Consider the following 17,334-nt stretch of genomic DNA (forward strand, 5'->3'; position numbering starts at 1 on the left):
AAACACCATCAATTCCCTAGTCTTCTATACATGCCAACAGCTACCGCAACTATGGCAGGCCTTGGTAGTCTTAACTGTTTGCTATGCTGACTGCCCACAGGGAAATGGCTCTTTCAGCAGCAAACTCGTCTGGCTGGCAACATCCAAATCAAATACCTACATCCAGAAAGCTCTCTCATTCATACAAGTGTATACAGAATCAGGTGCTTGGTCATGACATCATTTATATTGTCTCTCAGGAACAATCTTAGGAGGTTATTATTTCCAAGTACCAGGTGTATCAGGAGTGATGCGTACAGATTTGTGATGACCAGAATGCCTACAAAATGCCTGTGTGTTGTGTCAAGTTTCAGTCCCAGTACTTTTTGCTTTACAACCAATTCTACAGTACATTCTGCTCAGTTGGAGGCCATCAACTATAATTTTGGATGTGATAGCAAGCAAGAGGAGCAAGAATTGCAACCGGCTTATGAGTCCTATTCCTTGCTGTACTCTATTTTGTCCCAAACCTATCTTGCACATTAATGGCAAGGCACAGAAAAGAGAAGTGTCAGTTGCATTGCCTCCCCACACCCTCAAAAGTCACTGCTGAAATGGCTAATGGCTTAAGGAATTGGTGTGGATGTTGTTGTTTGCATGACATTATTGCCCCTGCTTATCTGAATGGCACAAATCAGCCTGTGCACTTCATCAGTGCTATTTCACAAATCATGGTATAATGGCATGCCTTCTTTCTCAGTTCAGCACCACAACTGGGTCATGTAAGGCTACAGTTCTATGCACAGTTAAGATGTGCCTGAGTCTCATTGAAGTCAGAACTAGGATTCAGCCCCAGAATGAAAGCAATATATCTAGGCATGTCCAGTGGGCCCTTCCATCATCACACAGATCTGGGATTGGAGATTAGATCCTTTGGGTCAGAGAACTTAAGTTTCTTCTGACAGGATTGAGCCTCAACATCTCTCTTCTTAGGCAACCAAGGCTCTGGGACTTGTAACTGCATACAAGATTGCAGCTTTAGTGCAGTAAGTATTTGGGTATGCCCTGAAGGTGCACAGTCGACTTAAATATAATTCAGCGCACTGGAAGCACAATGCAAGCAATTAAATTTTAGTACAACTTTTAAATCTCAACACTACCACTTCTAAACATCTGCCTCCAATGAGTATCTCCAAAGTTGAATTTTCTAATTAAACACAGAGTAAAACAAAAACAAGAAGAATGTTGCAGGTTGCCTCTGCAGCAGCACGAGGCCATTCAGCCTGTGATTGATAACTGCAGGGTGGTACACCACAGCTTTGGTGCTCTCAGCCTCTCAGAAAGGTACTACGGCTTTCATGTGTGAAATCATTTCTCTGCAACACACTTGTTTTGCTTTAGACTACCGTCATTCTTTATCGGTCTCAGGTGCTTAATTTAGCCTTCAACTGTATGAGCCACCGTGGCTTCGAAACTTCTCCAGAATCACATCATTTGCTTATAGGTGCGTTTGCAGAAAAAGGCGATTCTGTACACATTCCTCCTACCACAAACGAACGAATAAAACCCACAGCCCTACTTGCCATTTGCAAAGAGTGTGTGATAATTAAGAGAAGGGCTTTATACCTCCAGAGCATTGGTCGCATGGCACCAAGCAAGCTGTTGAGACCAAATTTTGTGATATGTATGTGTGTATAAGACGTGTATAAGAGGGACGCGGGTGGTGCTGTGGGTTAAACCACAGAGCCTAGGACTTGCCGATCAGAAGGTCGGCGGTTCAAATCCCTGCGACGGGGTGAGCTCCCATTGCTCGGTCCCTGCTCCTGCCAACCTAGCAGTTCGAAAGCACCTCAAAGTGCAAGTAGATAAATAGGCACCGCTCCGGCGGGAAGGTAAACAGCGTTTCCGTGCGCTGCTCTGGTTCGCCAGAAGCGGCTTAGTCATGCTGGTCACATGACCCAGAAGCTGTACGCCAGCTCCCTTGGCCAATAAAGTGAGATGAGCGCCGCAACCCCAGAGTCGGCCACGACTGGACCTAATGGTCAGGAGTCCCTTTACCTTTATAAGAGGTATAAAAAGGTAAAGGTACCCCTGCCCGTACGGGCCAGTCTTGACAGACTCTAGGGTTGTGCGCCCATCTCACTCAAGAGGCCAGGGGCCAGCGCTGTCCGGAGACACTTCCGGGTCACGTGGCCAGCGTGACAAAGCTGCATCTGGCGAGCCAGAGCCGCACCCGGAAACACCATTTACCTTCCCGCTATAAAGCGGTCCCTATTTATGTACTTGCACCCGGGGGTGCTTTCGAACTGCTAGGTTGGCAGGCGCTGGGACCGAGCAGCGGGAGCGCACCCCGCCGCGGGGATTCGAACCGCCGACCTTTCGATCGGCAAGCCCTAGGCGCTGAGGCTTTTACCCACAGCGCCACCCGCGTCCCCTTTATAAGAGGTATATCTACAGGCATATTTACAGGAGGGCAAATGGAGCACTTGCTCAGGGCAGCAAATCTGAGGAGGCGGTGTGACGATGCCCCAGTTTTCCCTACTGTAAATATGTCTCCTACTGGAAGTTCCCTTCCCACACAACAGGAAGGTGCAGAAGCCTTGTGATGCTCAGCACCATGCCGTGAGTTTGCCCCAGTCACTCTCTTTCTCCCTGCTCAACCTTGTCTCTGCATCATAGTCACCTGGACTCCCTTGAAGGAATCCTCAACGCCCGTCTGACCTCCAGAGCAGGACAAACTCTGGACCAGAGAGAGGAAAGGAGAGGGGGAACATTTTGCGCCCTGGCTGGGAGTGTGATCTGTTGGTCTCCTTTGGGCAAATTGCCTTGGAAGAGTGTGCTGGAGAAAACAGTGCTGGCCTCTTGTAGGCACCCTTTCACCCTCGGCACTTGGGTGATATGCATTCCAGCCAAATGCCAGGTTTCCATTTGCAGTTAAGGAACAGCAACCATCCCTAAAGCTACGCTAATCTCACATAAATATTAATTCTAGCAATACCGTGAGGTCCAGAATTGTTCTTTGGAGACAGCGCCACTCAGTCATTTGGACCAGACCTTAAAATGGTTCCAAAACTGCCTTAGTATCCTTCAGCCATCATGAGTTGAGATCCCAGACTCTACAAAGCCAGCTAGCTGTTGCTCCATCAGTAACTGACCTGGCCTGAAGCAACAGTGTTAGCACAGTCCTACCATGTTGAGTTTACTCAGGCAGCTAGTGTGAATACAAATCAACCTCAAAGTCAACATGTCTGTACATTCCTTTAGATCGGTAAGCATTTGTGCAAAATGACTAACTCAATATCAATCAGTTTTGTCAAATCTGTTAAGCCTTTTCTCATATCGGATCAGACTGAGAACCTGGAGGGCAGCCAACAGTCAGGTGATAATGCAGTGAAAAGGAAGCATTTCCGTGGCAATGGGCAGGTACGCAGCCACTCCTTCCCCTCCCTTTTTCTGTAACCTTGTCACATAATCCAAATTTTAGTAACAAAGCTCATTCTCTGCCATGTTAACTCTCTGCAGCATCTGTCACTGCTATGAATGGTTGATCATAAGTACCTCGGTAGTCATCTCAGTGCTATTAAGCAGATGGCAGTGCTAAATCCAAATGATGTAGTACATCTCCCCGGTGGACTTTGTTTCCATACTCTACCATTATTCCACAATTCCTCTGTGATAAATCTTATGTATTCTGGAGAACATTAAATAGTGAGCAGACATAGGCAATTGATTTATTAGCAACAGTCTGCATTTGCCCCGTTACCAGTCTTTGGAAACACTTGTGTGGAAAACGTGGGAAGCCCTCAAGGCGCATAGACCGCTGGCCTCATTTTGTGTAATGTAATGTTTCTAAACAGATTCCACATTTCAGCACAATTTGTCTTTGCAAAGTGCTAAATTGCAGTTTGCAGGGGGGTTTTTTATAATATATATATATATAAAACAAACCAAAGAGACCCAGACTTTGCATTTGGTTCTAGGAGGGATTTGGTGATTAAATTGCTCTAGTATGGTTATTAGACCAATTGAAGAACAGAATTATTGTGACTCTAAATCTGAGTAACATTACTGGGATCAAGGAGTATCACGGTGTCCCTATAAATATACTGAGCACAGGGAAGTGATCAAAGCCAGCATAAAGGCATTTGGGGTGCGTGCATCAACACGGGGAGGAAGCTAGGGTTTACAGGGCGTTTAAACTTCTCCAGTTCAATGGCCAGCTAAATTTTGCAGAAAACCAAGTCACCCATCTATATACAACAGTTTAAGATGAGTCTTGCTCAACCCATCACACAAAACGTAGCTGCCAATCTCTCATATAGCCATCTGGCTGTTTTGCTTTTCTTAACCTGGTATTGAAAACATAGCTTTCGACAGTCTGGAAATCAAACAGCTTGTCCCAAATCACCAGAGAGCAATGTAAACAAGTGCCTGGTAGTGTACAGCCTTCGAAATCTACACCAATATTGTTGTTCTCTCCTCTTTCATTGTGGCACACTGGACTGGCTTAGCACCGGCTTGTCTCATTAAACATGTGTAAATTGCTGCGGCTAATTTCCACTGAACGTTATCCCTCAACATTAAAGAGTTACGTCATCTTTCTCACTTTAGTCAATGGAGCTGAGTGACTACAGCCAGCACAAATCACAGCAGGCCCAATTTGCATTCTAATCAGCTGCCAAAAGTAATTCCTTTAGAAGTCCACTACATTGCCATGAGTTATGCTGCTGGGAATCTACTTCCTTAGGGCCAGTGAAAAGGCTAGGCTGCAGGAACCCAGAATGATACTTACTTTGCAAGCCATCCCAATCCAACCAATGTGGGATCTCCATAGCTAAGAATACATGAATGGATATTTAACAAAAGAGTCTTCCAGCTGAGTTGGACAAGAAAGAGTCTTCCAGCTGAGTTGGACAAGAAAGCTTGCAATAAACTTCTCTGTGAAAATCCAGAGACTACCCCAAATTTAACAGCTATCCGCTAGCACAAAAGCCATGCAAGGTTGAAGATTTGTGTATAATAAGGTATCACATCTATTTACTTAGTTCACTTTCAAATAGTATAAATTTTTTGCTTTTGCTGAAAATAAACCGCATGTTTAGGGACGCGGGTGGCGCTGTGGGTAAAAGCCTCAGCGCCTAGGGCTTGCCAATTGGAAGGTCGGCGGTTCGAATCCCCGCGGCGGGGTGCGCTCCCGTTGCTCGGTCCCAGCGCCTGCCAACCTAGCAGTTCGAAAGCACCCCCAGGTGCAAGTAGATAAATAGGGACCACTTACTGGCGGGAAGGTAAACGGCGTTTCCGTGTGCTGCGCCAGATGCAGCTTTGTCACGCTGGCCACGTGACCCGGAAGTGTCTCCGGACAGCGCTGGCCCTCGGCCTCTTAAGTGAGATGGGCGCACAACCCTAGAGTCTGTCAAGACTGGCCCGTACGGGCAGGGGTACCTTTACCTTTACCTTTTAAACCGCATGTAGGCTGGTTTAGTTATGTAACAGGATGTCTACTACTATCACACTCCTGTCCAAAGGTGTGGTCACTACTGGTTGCGGGGATGGAGGCTTCCATCTGACATCCAGTCACGTGCACCACTGCTGCATGCCGCAACAGAAAGAGAGAGAGGTGAGGCAGGGGTAAGCCTGACATGGGGCAAATGCACTTGTGAGAGCTCTGAATTGGCTCAAATGGTGCATTTTCATCTTGCTGACTTCCCTGCTGCCTTGCCCCTCTTGTGTGCATCAGTGCTGTGGGCGAAAAGAGGTCAAGTGAGTGCCACACACCCTCAGCCCCCGCGTGGCCATCTGCTCCTCAATATGGTCTGCTCATATCAACCAGTGGGAGAGGTATGTTGGAAGTGGAATATTTGCTGCTGCTGCACGTTACACCTAACCCTGTCAAAAATAAATGGCAATCAAGACCGTGCAGAGGAGGGCAGAATGTGACCTAGAGAGGAAGCACTTCGTCTCATGAAGGTATCACAGCATCTCTTGTGTGGAAAAGGACCTAGTATACCTGAAGGAGCGTCTCCACCCCCATCGTTCTGCCCGGACGCTGAGGTCCAGCGCTGAGGGCCTTCTGGCGGTTCCCTCATTGCGAGAAGCCAAGTTACAGGGAACCAGGCAGAGGGCCTTCTCGGTAGTGGCGCCCGCCCTGTGGAACGCCCTCCCATCAGATGTCAAAGCGATAAATAACTACCTGACATTCAGAAGACATCTTAAGGCAGCCCTGTTCAGGGAAGTTTTTAATCTGTGGTATTTTACTGTATCTTTGGTTTTTATGGAAGCCGCCCAGAGTGGCTGGGGAAACCCAGCCAGATGGGCGGGGTACAAATAATAAATTATTATTATTATTATTATTATTATTATTATTATTATTATTATTATTAGATTCAGTTCTTCACATCTCCTGCCAAAAGGGCCAGGTAGCAGGTGACAGGGATGGACAGATCAGCTGATTTCCACTTCATTTCAGTTTTGCATGTGTTGGCATGGAAAGGGGGAACCCACAAATATTCACATTGTGTGCATCTTCCTAAAAAATAAGGTTTTTTAAGATGCTTTCATATGCATCCCCCCAATTTAAATGTAAATGTTTTTTGAGCTTGAACTACACCATAAAATTATGAGAACTGTGTAGTCCAGGTAACAACTGCATTCCAAACAGTGTTTAAGTGCGGGGACTGCAAATTGGATCTCTTTGCTTTAAAATGTGGACCGAATAAAATTCTCCTCCATCCGTAGCTGGCGAAGGGGAAGACCTGAAACCCTGAACAGCCACTGCCAGTGGCAGCAGACAATATTAGGCTGTGATATAGTACTGAATGGACAGTCTTGAGTGGCTTAAACAGCTGTTCCACTCCTACACCAGGGATGAATCTTCTGCCTGTTATCAAAGATGGGTATTTCAAGACTGATCACAAATCAAAACCACTTACTCCCAGAAATATATGGTGACTCATGCAACCATTCTAAATGAATTAAGCCATCTTCCTTACCTTTGTGCTGAAGTACTATAGCTGTTATCATAGGAATCGTAGCTCTGTTCATCGTATGAAGTGCCATATCCATCATCATAGTCCTGGGGAAACAATTTCAATACAAAGGCGGCATTACAATTCAAGGAACTACTACAGAACTCAAAACACCACCTATTTTTTCCCAGTCAAAATGACATCTCCAGGAATATGAATTTACTGAAGGTGTTCTGGACCTTAGTTAAACAGGCCCTGAGCACAAGTAGGTCCACAACTGGTTCTGTGTACCAAAGGAGTCTCCGGACTTCTGTTTCTTCCTTCATGCAACACAGTAAACAGATAAGTTGTTGTTGACATGAATTTCCATTCCAAGAAAAAGACAACATGAACTTGTGCGGGCAAGCCAAATAGTTCTTTGGCACAACAATGGAAGGCTCTTGAACAGATAGTGGACTGCAAACTTTCTCATCATGGGCAACCGTCCTGTTTAATCTGGTGAGTAATCTGAAGACACATACTTACTGCTCTCCCTGAAAACACCTTTTAACGGAGACATTGAAGTCACTGTAGCTGATCTCAGTCAAGAGTAGTGAAGTGTTCTGCTTAATCCTTTAGAGGAAAGGGCCAAACTGAGGTGGTTACGCTAAACTTTGGGGTTGGGGATTATCAGAGGATTTACTGCAAGAACAGTAAGTAACCATCTCTATAAGAGGGTGATTTATCTTAATGGTATTCTTGAACACAGCACCAAAACAGAATGTAAGAAACTCATCTCTCACGTTATCTTGCAACTCACAGACTCCCTTTAAATAGCAATCAAGTAGAGCTCAAGGATGCTTTCAAGTTTGCCCTTAATTAGATTTGACATCTTCCTGTTAATGTTTTCTGTGTTTGAGGTTTCAAGTGCAGCACGTTTATTCCTATTTGGCCAGTTCTGCATATAAATTGATATACTTTGGTGTGTTTTTTTAAAATGTATCCCAGAGATATGAATCTGATGAGAAATTAGACTCACAAGTGGGTTTCTGAAATGCAAAACCACCTGCAGTCCTAGAGAATTATGTCTGGATAGGTGTATGTGTTGGAAGAATGGAGAACTATATAATTCTGTTGCTGTGATGCCTTAGAGAAAATGAAGTGAAAATGTTTGGCTGTGTTAATACAGGTCACCTAATAGCAATGAAGCTGGAATTCTGTGTTTATGGAGTGCCACACTGGTTCCCTCCTATCCTGCTGCTGCTCTCAATAGGAAATCTCTTTCTGTTTTTAGCTGAGTTAGCGGAGTTATGGGGAAAACAGGTTTTCAGGTTCCTTAGAAAGCCTCCTGTGGGACAGCCACTTCACACCTTCCATTTTTAAACATACACTTAATGTAAAGTGTGATGGTGATAAGCAGGTGCTCATAAATGCATTACGCCACTGTATACAGGAAACCCAGGTTTAATGCTGCACGATGTGTGACAACAGCCCTGGAAATTGCACATGATGACTGCCTGGGCTTACAGAAGTGAAGGGCAGCATACTTGGGCTTCTGCCACCGGGCATAGGGACCTAAGGCCACTTGAAGGGCTACTTCCCCAGTGTTGCAAGAAGAATACCATGACCAGAGGAAGGACGGTGTGATCCCATCTGTTGGTGAGAGGAGCAGGGAACTGGCTTTCCTCTTCCCTGCTAGATGAAACATTATTCCTATGCTTGCTTTCTACTTCCTCACCCTGTTGCTTTTGCATCATGTCTATTTGACTGTGTACGTTTGGCCTCTGTGCAGCACTCAGAAAATGTTTGCCACTTTGTATGTGATAAATATAAATAGCAACCCCCCCCCCCAATGTTTCTCAGCTGATGGAGAGCTATAAACAGAAGAAACCAGTCCTCCAATCAGAATATGAGGTGGTCGGCTCCTTTCTCTTATTAACTACACCTAGAACGACCCATGTTCCTGTTGCATAAATGCTCAGGTTTCTATGAGTCACCTGACCAGGTTCCCACCAACTACCAGAGAGCTGAACTGGCCTGAGTAGATATATTTGAGGACCGGAACACCATTGCTGCATTTTTTCTACTGTGTCCTTTTTTATATATAGCTTTGCTACGTTGGGTCCTCGTTAGCTACTGTAAAATCATCATGTTTATTATAATAATTAATCATGCTCTCTTATGAGTCAATTTACTTCTGTAAACTGCAGGTGGCTGTGCCATTTTCTAAGGGGAGCCATTCCTGGAACTGCCCACCATTTTAATTTGCCCCAAATGCAATGCCCATGCTTGTTTCCCATTCAAAAATGATGCCATGCACTTGGGGGGGGGCAAACCAAACCAAACCAAAAACCAAATAGTAACTATAATAAACAGCTGTGTTGGGCCCCAGCAAGGAGGGTGGTAACAGGATCTGTGTGAGTCATTGTTTTGCAAAGGCTCTCTTGTGTCAGGTTATTTCCTTTATGCGTCTAAGAAAGTCTTAATTTGGCTAATAACACAGTGAGGTATATGCTCAGTCTTAATGTTCAGTCCTAACAGGTTTGTTTTCCAACAGATGTTGCTAACAGTGAGGCAGAGTGTGCCATGGGAGCACTTTGTAAAAAATGGATCTAATGAGAAACAGTTGGTTTGAGCATCGTTAATAAACATCCAAATATATTCATCGATCACCTTGACACAGTATGTTAAGGCAGGTTAGATTTATGGTATGGGGATATATCTTGAAAACGACTTCCCTGGGGAGAACAGCCATGGGCTTCCCTGAAGCATCATGCTTCCCCAGAGTCTTCTAGCAGAGTAGGTACGATATAATCACTACGATATAATCCCATGGAAAAGTTGCCCCTAACAAACAAACTTCTTAGGGAAGTGGAACTACTAAGAGGACCCCTTCCGCTGATTGCAACATCCATGGGGGTCTGGAGGGAAAGAGGTTGTCTTTCGGATATTTGGGGCCCAAGCCATGTAGGGCTTTAAACCTCAATGTGAGCAACTTGAATTGGGTCAGGAAATGACCCGGAGACCAGTTAGATGGACCAACGGTCTGTTTTAGTATAGGACAGCTTCCTGCAGTTTAAGGTGGGTTCTACTTACGTATTCTCCATAGGTGTCTTGTGCTGGAGGAGGAGGAAGGGGTCGGTAGCCTGCAGATGGTGGAACCCCTCTTGCTCTGGGAGTTAGAAGACCCCGGCCACGAGTGATGGGACCTCTACCAGGGGGTATTCCTCTGGGTGCGGGTGCCCCTCTTGGGATGCCTGCAGGTGGGGGTGGCACACCTCCGCGGGTTCTAAGAACAAGAGAGTAACTTATATTAAAATGGCACGTTCCAATTCTTCCCTATCATAGAACACAAAAACATTACGTGACTATCATAACCAGTCAAAGCCCCCTAAACTGGGAGCCAGCTTAAAGAACTTTTCTGGCGTTGAAATTTGAAGCAGGAAACAAGAGTAAATTCAAGACTTATTTGAAAGGAGAAGTAAATGAACGGTGCTAAGTGGGCAAGCTTGTGCCCATGTTGCAACCAAGTGAAGGTGCCACTAGGGATATGGTAAGTAGGTCTGCTTTTAGGTAGACGATGCCTCTGTTTGAGAACTGCTCATCATCATGAAGTTCTCCTTACGCTGTTTCCAGAGACTTGGGTACATCCTATAGCTAGGATGGGCACATTCTGGAGCTTCCTCCCGCTGTGAAATCCTACTAGCCAGTAATGAAGTAAAGTAAGCCCTCAAGTTATATGGAGGTTACGTTCAGGGGACTGCGTCTAAAACCAAAATTGGGTAGTCAAGACTCATTGGGTTCAATGGTTGGTGGGACTGCCAAAGTCATCTTCCCCAGAACCCTGCCTCCTTTTTAATTTTTTGCCATGTGTGGAAATCTGGATGCAAGTTGAATGCACACCAGCTGAATGCACGTAAGTTATGGGCTTACTGTAGCAGCAGAGTTCCCCCTTTCCATGCCATGCATGGAACAGAAGTCACAAAGTCATGGTTTTTGGTTTTTGCAATGTGCACACACGCCCACAAAGACACACTTAGGTGTGATGTGCATGCCCACAGGGCAATTATGTATTATTTTCTGCACAAAGGTTCTTCCCCCTTAGGAATTCAAAATGCAAACGTATATTCAGATACAGAACACACATTCCTCCAGCAGGGAAGCCACACAAGTGGTGACCTGTGAAACTGCTCAACAAGCAAGACACGGATAGATTTAATGGCAGGGAGCCAACCTTCATGTTCTTTCCTCGTCTTCAGAGCGCTTATTCTCCCTCCTCCCATTACAGAGTATATTCAGTCACTTCCAAGTATCTTGTTATGTGTTCTAATTCAAACCAGCATAATATTAAGTGTGTTTTGTGGGAGGGGGAGTTATTGGTTGGTTTTGGGGGGGGGGGGTATTTTATGACGTATTTTGTGTTTTTATGTTGTGAACCTCTCGGCAATCTTCGGATGAAGGTCGGTATACAAATTTAATAAATAATCAACAGCCATTATGTAAGTCAGCAAGAGGTACTCATCTGTATGACCATTTCTCCCGTTTTGACTGCTAACCTCATTTGTAAAACAGACGCAAGTGTCCAGCAGATAAATCGGCCACTTTATAATGAGATGCTGCTTGGAATTAGTATGCAAATACGCTAGTGATGGGCTCGTGAAATGTCCCCCTAATCTCAATAAGCAATCATCATCAAAACCCTTTTGGGGAGTTGAAAGCCTCCAGCTTCATCAGCCCTCAAGCATGCAACGTACATCAATATGAATACAAGATGTTTCGCAGATTTCAAATAATGTTTTATGTGTGTGCTACTTGCAACCATATGGTTCCCTCTCTTGAGCGCAATGGCACAGATGACCAAGAGTTAATTTTAATTCTAGTTTGAGATTTAAGCATTTTCACCTTATCAAGCATGTTTCTGTAGGCGAATGTTGGAGCAGTTGATCAGCAGCAGTTGCGGTTACCTTCTTTTAACTTTGACAGGTTCAAACCCCCTGAACATCATTATGACATCAGGTGAACTGCAGGTAGATGGACTGGCCTACAGAGGGGCTGAGGGAGACCCAGTTCCCTATGCTTGCATCAATCTATACAATGACATTGGCCAGAGGACTACTTTAGTAAAAGGTAAAGGGACCCCTGACCATTAGGTCCAGTCGTGGACGACTCTGGGGTTGCGGTGCCTATCTCGCTTTATTGGCCAAGGGAGCCGGCGTACAGCTTCCAGGTCATGTGGCCAGCGTGACTAAGCCGCTTCTGGCGAACCAGAGCAGTGACGGAAACGCTGTTTACCTTCCCGCCAGAGTGGTACCTATTTATCTACTTGCACTTTGACGTGCTTTCGAACTGCTAGGTTGGCAGGAGCAGGGACCGAGCAAAGGGAGCTCACCCCGTCGCGGGGATTCGAACCGCCGACCTTCTGATCGGCAAGTCCTAGGCTCTGTGGTTTAACCCACAGCGCCACCCTGAGGACTACTGTATCACAAAGGCTGCTTCTCCATGGGCAACAATCAGGTGTTAAAAATAGCATGCATGAGGATTTGAGCCTTGTGTGTGAAAATGCCCTGGTTTGCTGGTCTATAGCACACTATTCCTTTGCTCAGCTTCTTAGATGGCTCTAACTCTAATAGGTGAAGACAACTTGGGGAACCAATCCAATTTGTTTCAACCACTTCAGCTGATTGGATCAATTGCTGATGCCTCTTTCATTCCCCTCCTATTTTCTCCCTCCTTAACCTTTATCCAGAAAGGAAATCTGCCCTTTTTGCTTTTGGTTGTAAATAAATGCAGCACAGGAAAAAACAACCCCAAACTGAACTGAACCTAAACAATTTGTCCTAATTAATATGCACATCAGCATTACCTGTTCTATTTTTACATTGTTTCCTTTGATGTTCAAATCCAACTTCCAGTTACCTGTAATCTTATATTTTGTTCAAAGTTTCTAATGCATGCTTATGCAAGTTATGATACAGCTGTTCAAGATCTCCTTTGTTTTAGATGCATTCCAGAAAGATTCACAGGGCCAGTATGGAACCTTGTCATCATTGTATTATATTCTGCAAATTCGCATCTCTCTTCCCAAACAAACCAAAACAAGTTCCTAGATCTCACAGTGACAAAAAGAAAGATGAAGTGTACCTGGCGAAGGCTCGGGTGCCTGAAGTGACATGGTCAGGATTTTGTGATACATGTAGAGCATCTGTGGCATAGTCCCCTCCTCCACATTGTAAGTTTTCTCAGACGCACAATTTTGAGGCTGGGGGAATATCTATATAGATTTAGCATGAGCTATATGTCTGGTGTTCCACTGACTTGAACATTCAAGCGTTCCTTTAAGCAACAGCACTGGCCTCCAGCTGCACATACTAAAATCCTGTGACGTTAACATCTGTGATATTATCCTTTCATTCCTGTGAATGCATCAGGATTACAACAAACAACAACAGCATCCTACCATTCATGTTATGTTCTACTTATTACTACTGATCGCTGCTTGCATAACTATCAAAACAGAGACAAACAAGCAGGTACTCTTGACAATTCACGTGCATGTGTGCGTGTGTGTGTTTGTATGTATGTGTGTATTGTGTGGACACGGAGGAAAAATCAGACAACCTCCCCAACATCTTTGAAATGGTGAAATGAGAGGGGCCCAGTTGCTGCCCCGAGGATCTTCTGGAAGGGCAGAGAGCTCCACTTCCTTGCCAACAGCTTCAGGACTGAAGTGGAGAGGCAAAAGCTCACTCATTCTTTTCGTAGTTTTAGATGTGATCACGGGGCTTTGTGCCCAGCAAAATGGAGGCAAGCGGCAGGTTACTTGTTTATGTTCACCTACCCAAACGCCCAGAACTGACTGGCTGAGAGCAGTTGGCCATACACATGGTGGGGCCCTGCTCCACTTTGAAGAAGAAAGCAGGCTGTTGTTCTCTACCACCATTATTTTCCTGCAAGGGTAAAGGGTCTTCTTCATTGTTATAGACCCTGACCTAACCTTACTCTCCTGCTGCTCTCCCTCGTTTAGGTTCAAGGGACATCCAACCACAGACAAACCACTTGACCAACATATTTTGACATCAATGTACCGTTAAAAAGGCGTTTGCAATGCTTCTGAGTGACCTTTATCATGCAGTGACGCAGCTAGAGTGTTCAACTTGCACTAGAGGCCTAATCATGCCTCCAGGTTTTTTGGAGTGCAAGTAATACAAGTCCCAGCCAACACAGCTGGCTGGAGCTGATGTGGTCCAAGGTACCAGATCAGGGTCACCAGGCCGGCAAAGGCTGCAAGTACGCATGCAGGGTGCTTCTGGCCTCACAAACTTTAAGTGAATGTTGGCACCTTGCAAAAGTGGCTTGGGTCAATGAGAAAGCTCTCAACACTCTCTTGAGTTTGTGACTCATTTGACGTCCCCCAAGGCTCTTGTATTGTTTTTCCTTGGTGCTCTTGGAACTTTTGTCTGCGTCCAAGTTTGCTGTCAGGGTTGCCAGGCAAGCTGTGCCCCATCTGTTCAGGGCGGTCCTTTGTTCTGAAGACTGTGTTTTCAAGAACCAAGCTGAACAACAGGATGAGGTCACAGAGCCTGAAGGAGCAGCAGCAGCAACAACAAAGGTGTCTGTGAACCCCTGAAGACATGCAAATCTATCTGCTTCACATTCAAGAGCTGCTATCAGTCACTATAAACAATATTGAACTAGATGGAAGAACGGACTGACCCTCGGATAAAAAGGGATTGTAAGAAACTCCAAAATGGTCTCCAAACTGGGTGAACGAAATGGTAACGTGATTCAGTGCAAGCAAGCATAAAGTGATGTGCATTGGGATTAAAAATAAATAAATGCCCAGGCTCCTTTCTGTGATGGTTCCTGGTTTCTGGAGCTCTAAAATGGATTGATGGGACTAGGATTTGTGGGCCGCTGCCTTATAAGAATGCAAGGGAGCATGGTGATTTTATGAAGCAGCTGTCAAGTGGCCCAATACCACACTCTCTATCAATCAAATCCCCAAACTATGCCTTAAGGGCATTAGTGGGGAATAATAAAAGCGGAGAATATTTGAATGGTTCCAAAATGAGAAGCTCACATTGCCTCACGGAAGTCCAAGTAGCAAGTACATCTATTCATCATACCCAACGAAGGGTTCTGCCAAACTCAAAACACTTGCAAGTGCTGGAAAAATCCCCGTCACCCAAGATGTTGGACAAGGGTTCCTCAAATATTCCTCATTCCTCTGGGAATTTATGGTGTTTCTCACACACACACCCCAACGCAGCACCTGTGCTAATAAAACTTAGACCTATTAAAGAATTGTGTCCACCTCCATTCACATCCCCACTGCTAAAATGCAGCAAAGCTCTCCTCAATATAACTACGCTATCTGGGAAAGCATATACAGTGGTACCTCGGGTTACATACGCTTCAGGTTACATACGCATCAGGTTACAGACTCCGCTAACCCAGAAATAGTACCTCGGGATAAGAACTTTGCTTCAGGATGAGAACAGAAATCGTGCTCTGGCGGCGCGGCAGCAGCAAGGCCCCATTAGCTAAAGTGGTGCTTCAGGTTAAGAACAGTTTCAGGTTAAGAACAGACCTCCGGAATGAATTAAGTACTTAACCTGAGGTACCACTGTATAGATGCAGCCATGAACAATGAGCCTGGGCATATAACCCAAATTTCAAAATGTACCAAAAGTTGAAGAGCAATTAAAACCAATAATAGAAACTTGTGAAGAGAGATTATCTGCCACACATTTCTTACACTAAATTTAAAAGATCTTACAAATTCTAATTTGTTAAAGCACCAGAAAAAATAATTAAGTTTCCTCACATACCGCCCCCCCCCAAGGTTGCAAAGACAGCTGAAGTATTAAGAGAACATTTATTTTATCTAAGGGAAGGTGTGTGTTTGATGGGGAGGGAAGTATGTTTTAACACTTTTGATGGCCATGTTTTAAGTCCACGTTTTCCTCAAATTTAACAAATGGAAGATACCCGCTCCCTTCGCTCTGTTCCTGGCCCTAAAATGTAGTTTTCTCTACCATTTTGGCAACGGTGTTAATTGTGCTCCAAAACAGTCATTATAACTCTCACCTCGTAAACAGCTGTTAAAGGTAAAGGGACCCCTGACCATTAGGTCCAGTCGTGACCGACTCTGGGGTTGCGGTGCTCATCTCGCTTTATTGGCCGAGGGAGCCGCCGTACAGCTTCTGGGTCATGTGGCCAGCATGACTAATCCGCTTCTGGTGAACCAGAGCAGCGCACGGAAACGCTGTTTACCTTCCTGCCGGAGCGGTACCTATATATCTACTTGCACTTTGACGTGCTTTCGAACTGCTAGGTTGGCAGGAGCAGGGACCGAGCAACGGGAGCTCACCCCGTCGCGGGGATTCGAACTGCCGACCTTCTGATTGGCAAGTCCTAGGCTCTGTGGTTTAACCCACAGCGCCACCCGTCCCATTAAACAGCTGTTAAGCCTTTGCAAACAGACAATACGCTTTTCAAGGTGAGCATGCTATGTATGTACACACACACACACACACACCACAAAATCAAACAAAAATCATGCACCATAATGGACACACTTATGTTCTCAGGGATTCAGTATACCTTTAACTGCCAGTTTCTAGGGATCACAAGCAAGGAAGTGCTATTGTGCTCAAAGGAATGTATTGAGTCAAACCATTGGTCCAGGAGGCTCAGTACTGTCTGCACTGACTGGCAGCAGACTGGAGACATTCCCAACCTTATCTAACTGGAGATAGGACCAGAGACTTTCCTTTTGCAAAGCAGATGCTCTACTGCTGAATGAGGGCTGCTCGTGGTTGTTTCATAGGCATCTGACAGACAAGGATGCTAGACTAGATGAGCATTTGATCAAAACCAGCAGAGTGCTTCCTGTCTTCTTACAGAAACAGCTAATGCGTGTGTTGCTGCTGTATAAGGTTATGAATATGGTTGCAAATCGCGACTTGACGCCGACTATGGTTAGCGAAACTGCTTGTGTGATCATGGAAGCAAGAAGAACTACCGACAAAAGAAGAATGGAGGACGAAATTGATGGACTATGCAGAATTAGATAAATTAACAGGAAGGATTCGAAACCTGCGGGACCAGAGATTCTTAGAAGACTGGAGTAAATATATGAACTATTTGAAAAGTAATAGTAATGAACAGATTACGCTAGTAGGATTGCAAGAAGTTTTGTAAGGATGACTATTTGAAATATTACAAGACTACGATGAGAATTATTAGTTAATGATAATTAAGAGTAATAGGGAACTTAAGAAATGCAGAATAAGTGATAAGAACGGAAAATCATCAGAGGTGTTGACGGAAGTCAAAATATTGTATAAGATAAGAAGTTATGTTGTATGACTGTTGGAAATGATATGTCAAAAAAACTAATATAGAT

The 17,334-nt window shown here is 44.9% G+C and overlaps 1 protein-coding gene across 3 annotated transcripts in view; it reads right to left on the minus strand.

Moving 5' to 3' along the window:
• Positions 1 to 17,334, minus strand: part of KHDRBS3 (KH RNA binding domain containing, signal transduction associated 3) — a 114,511-nt gene that overhangs the window by 23,427 nt on the left and 73,750 nt on the right. For all 3 annotated transcript variants that reach the window (XM_028736109.2, XM_077932722.1, XM_077932721.1), the window contains exons 6-7: positions 10,020 to 10,212; positions 6,969 to 7,051 (exon numbers count right to left, since the gene is read on the minus strand). In XM_028736109.2, coding sequence (XP_028591942.1) covers positions 6,969 to 7,051; positions 10,020 to 10,212 — 276 coding nt within the window. The remainder of the gene's footprint in view (positions 1 to 6,968; positions 7,052 to 10,019; positions 10,213 to 17,334) is intronic.

The sequence above is a fragment of the Podarcis muralis genome, chromosome 8, assembly GCF_964188315.1.
Source record: "Podarcis muralis chromosome 8, rPodMur119.hap1.1, whole genome shotgun sequence".
Taxonomy (NCBI): Eukaryota; Metazoa; Chordata; class Lepidosauria; order Squamata; family Lacertidae; genus Podarcis; species Podarcis muralis.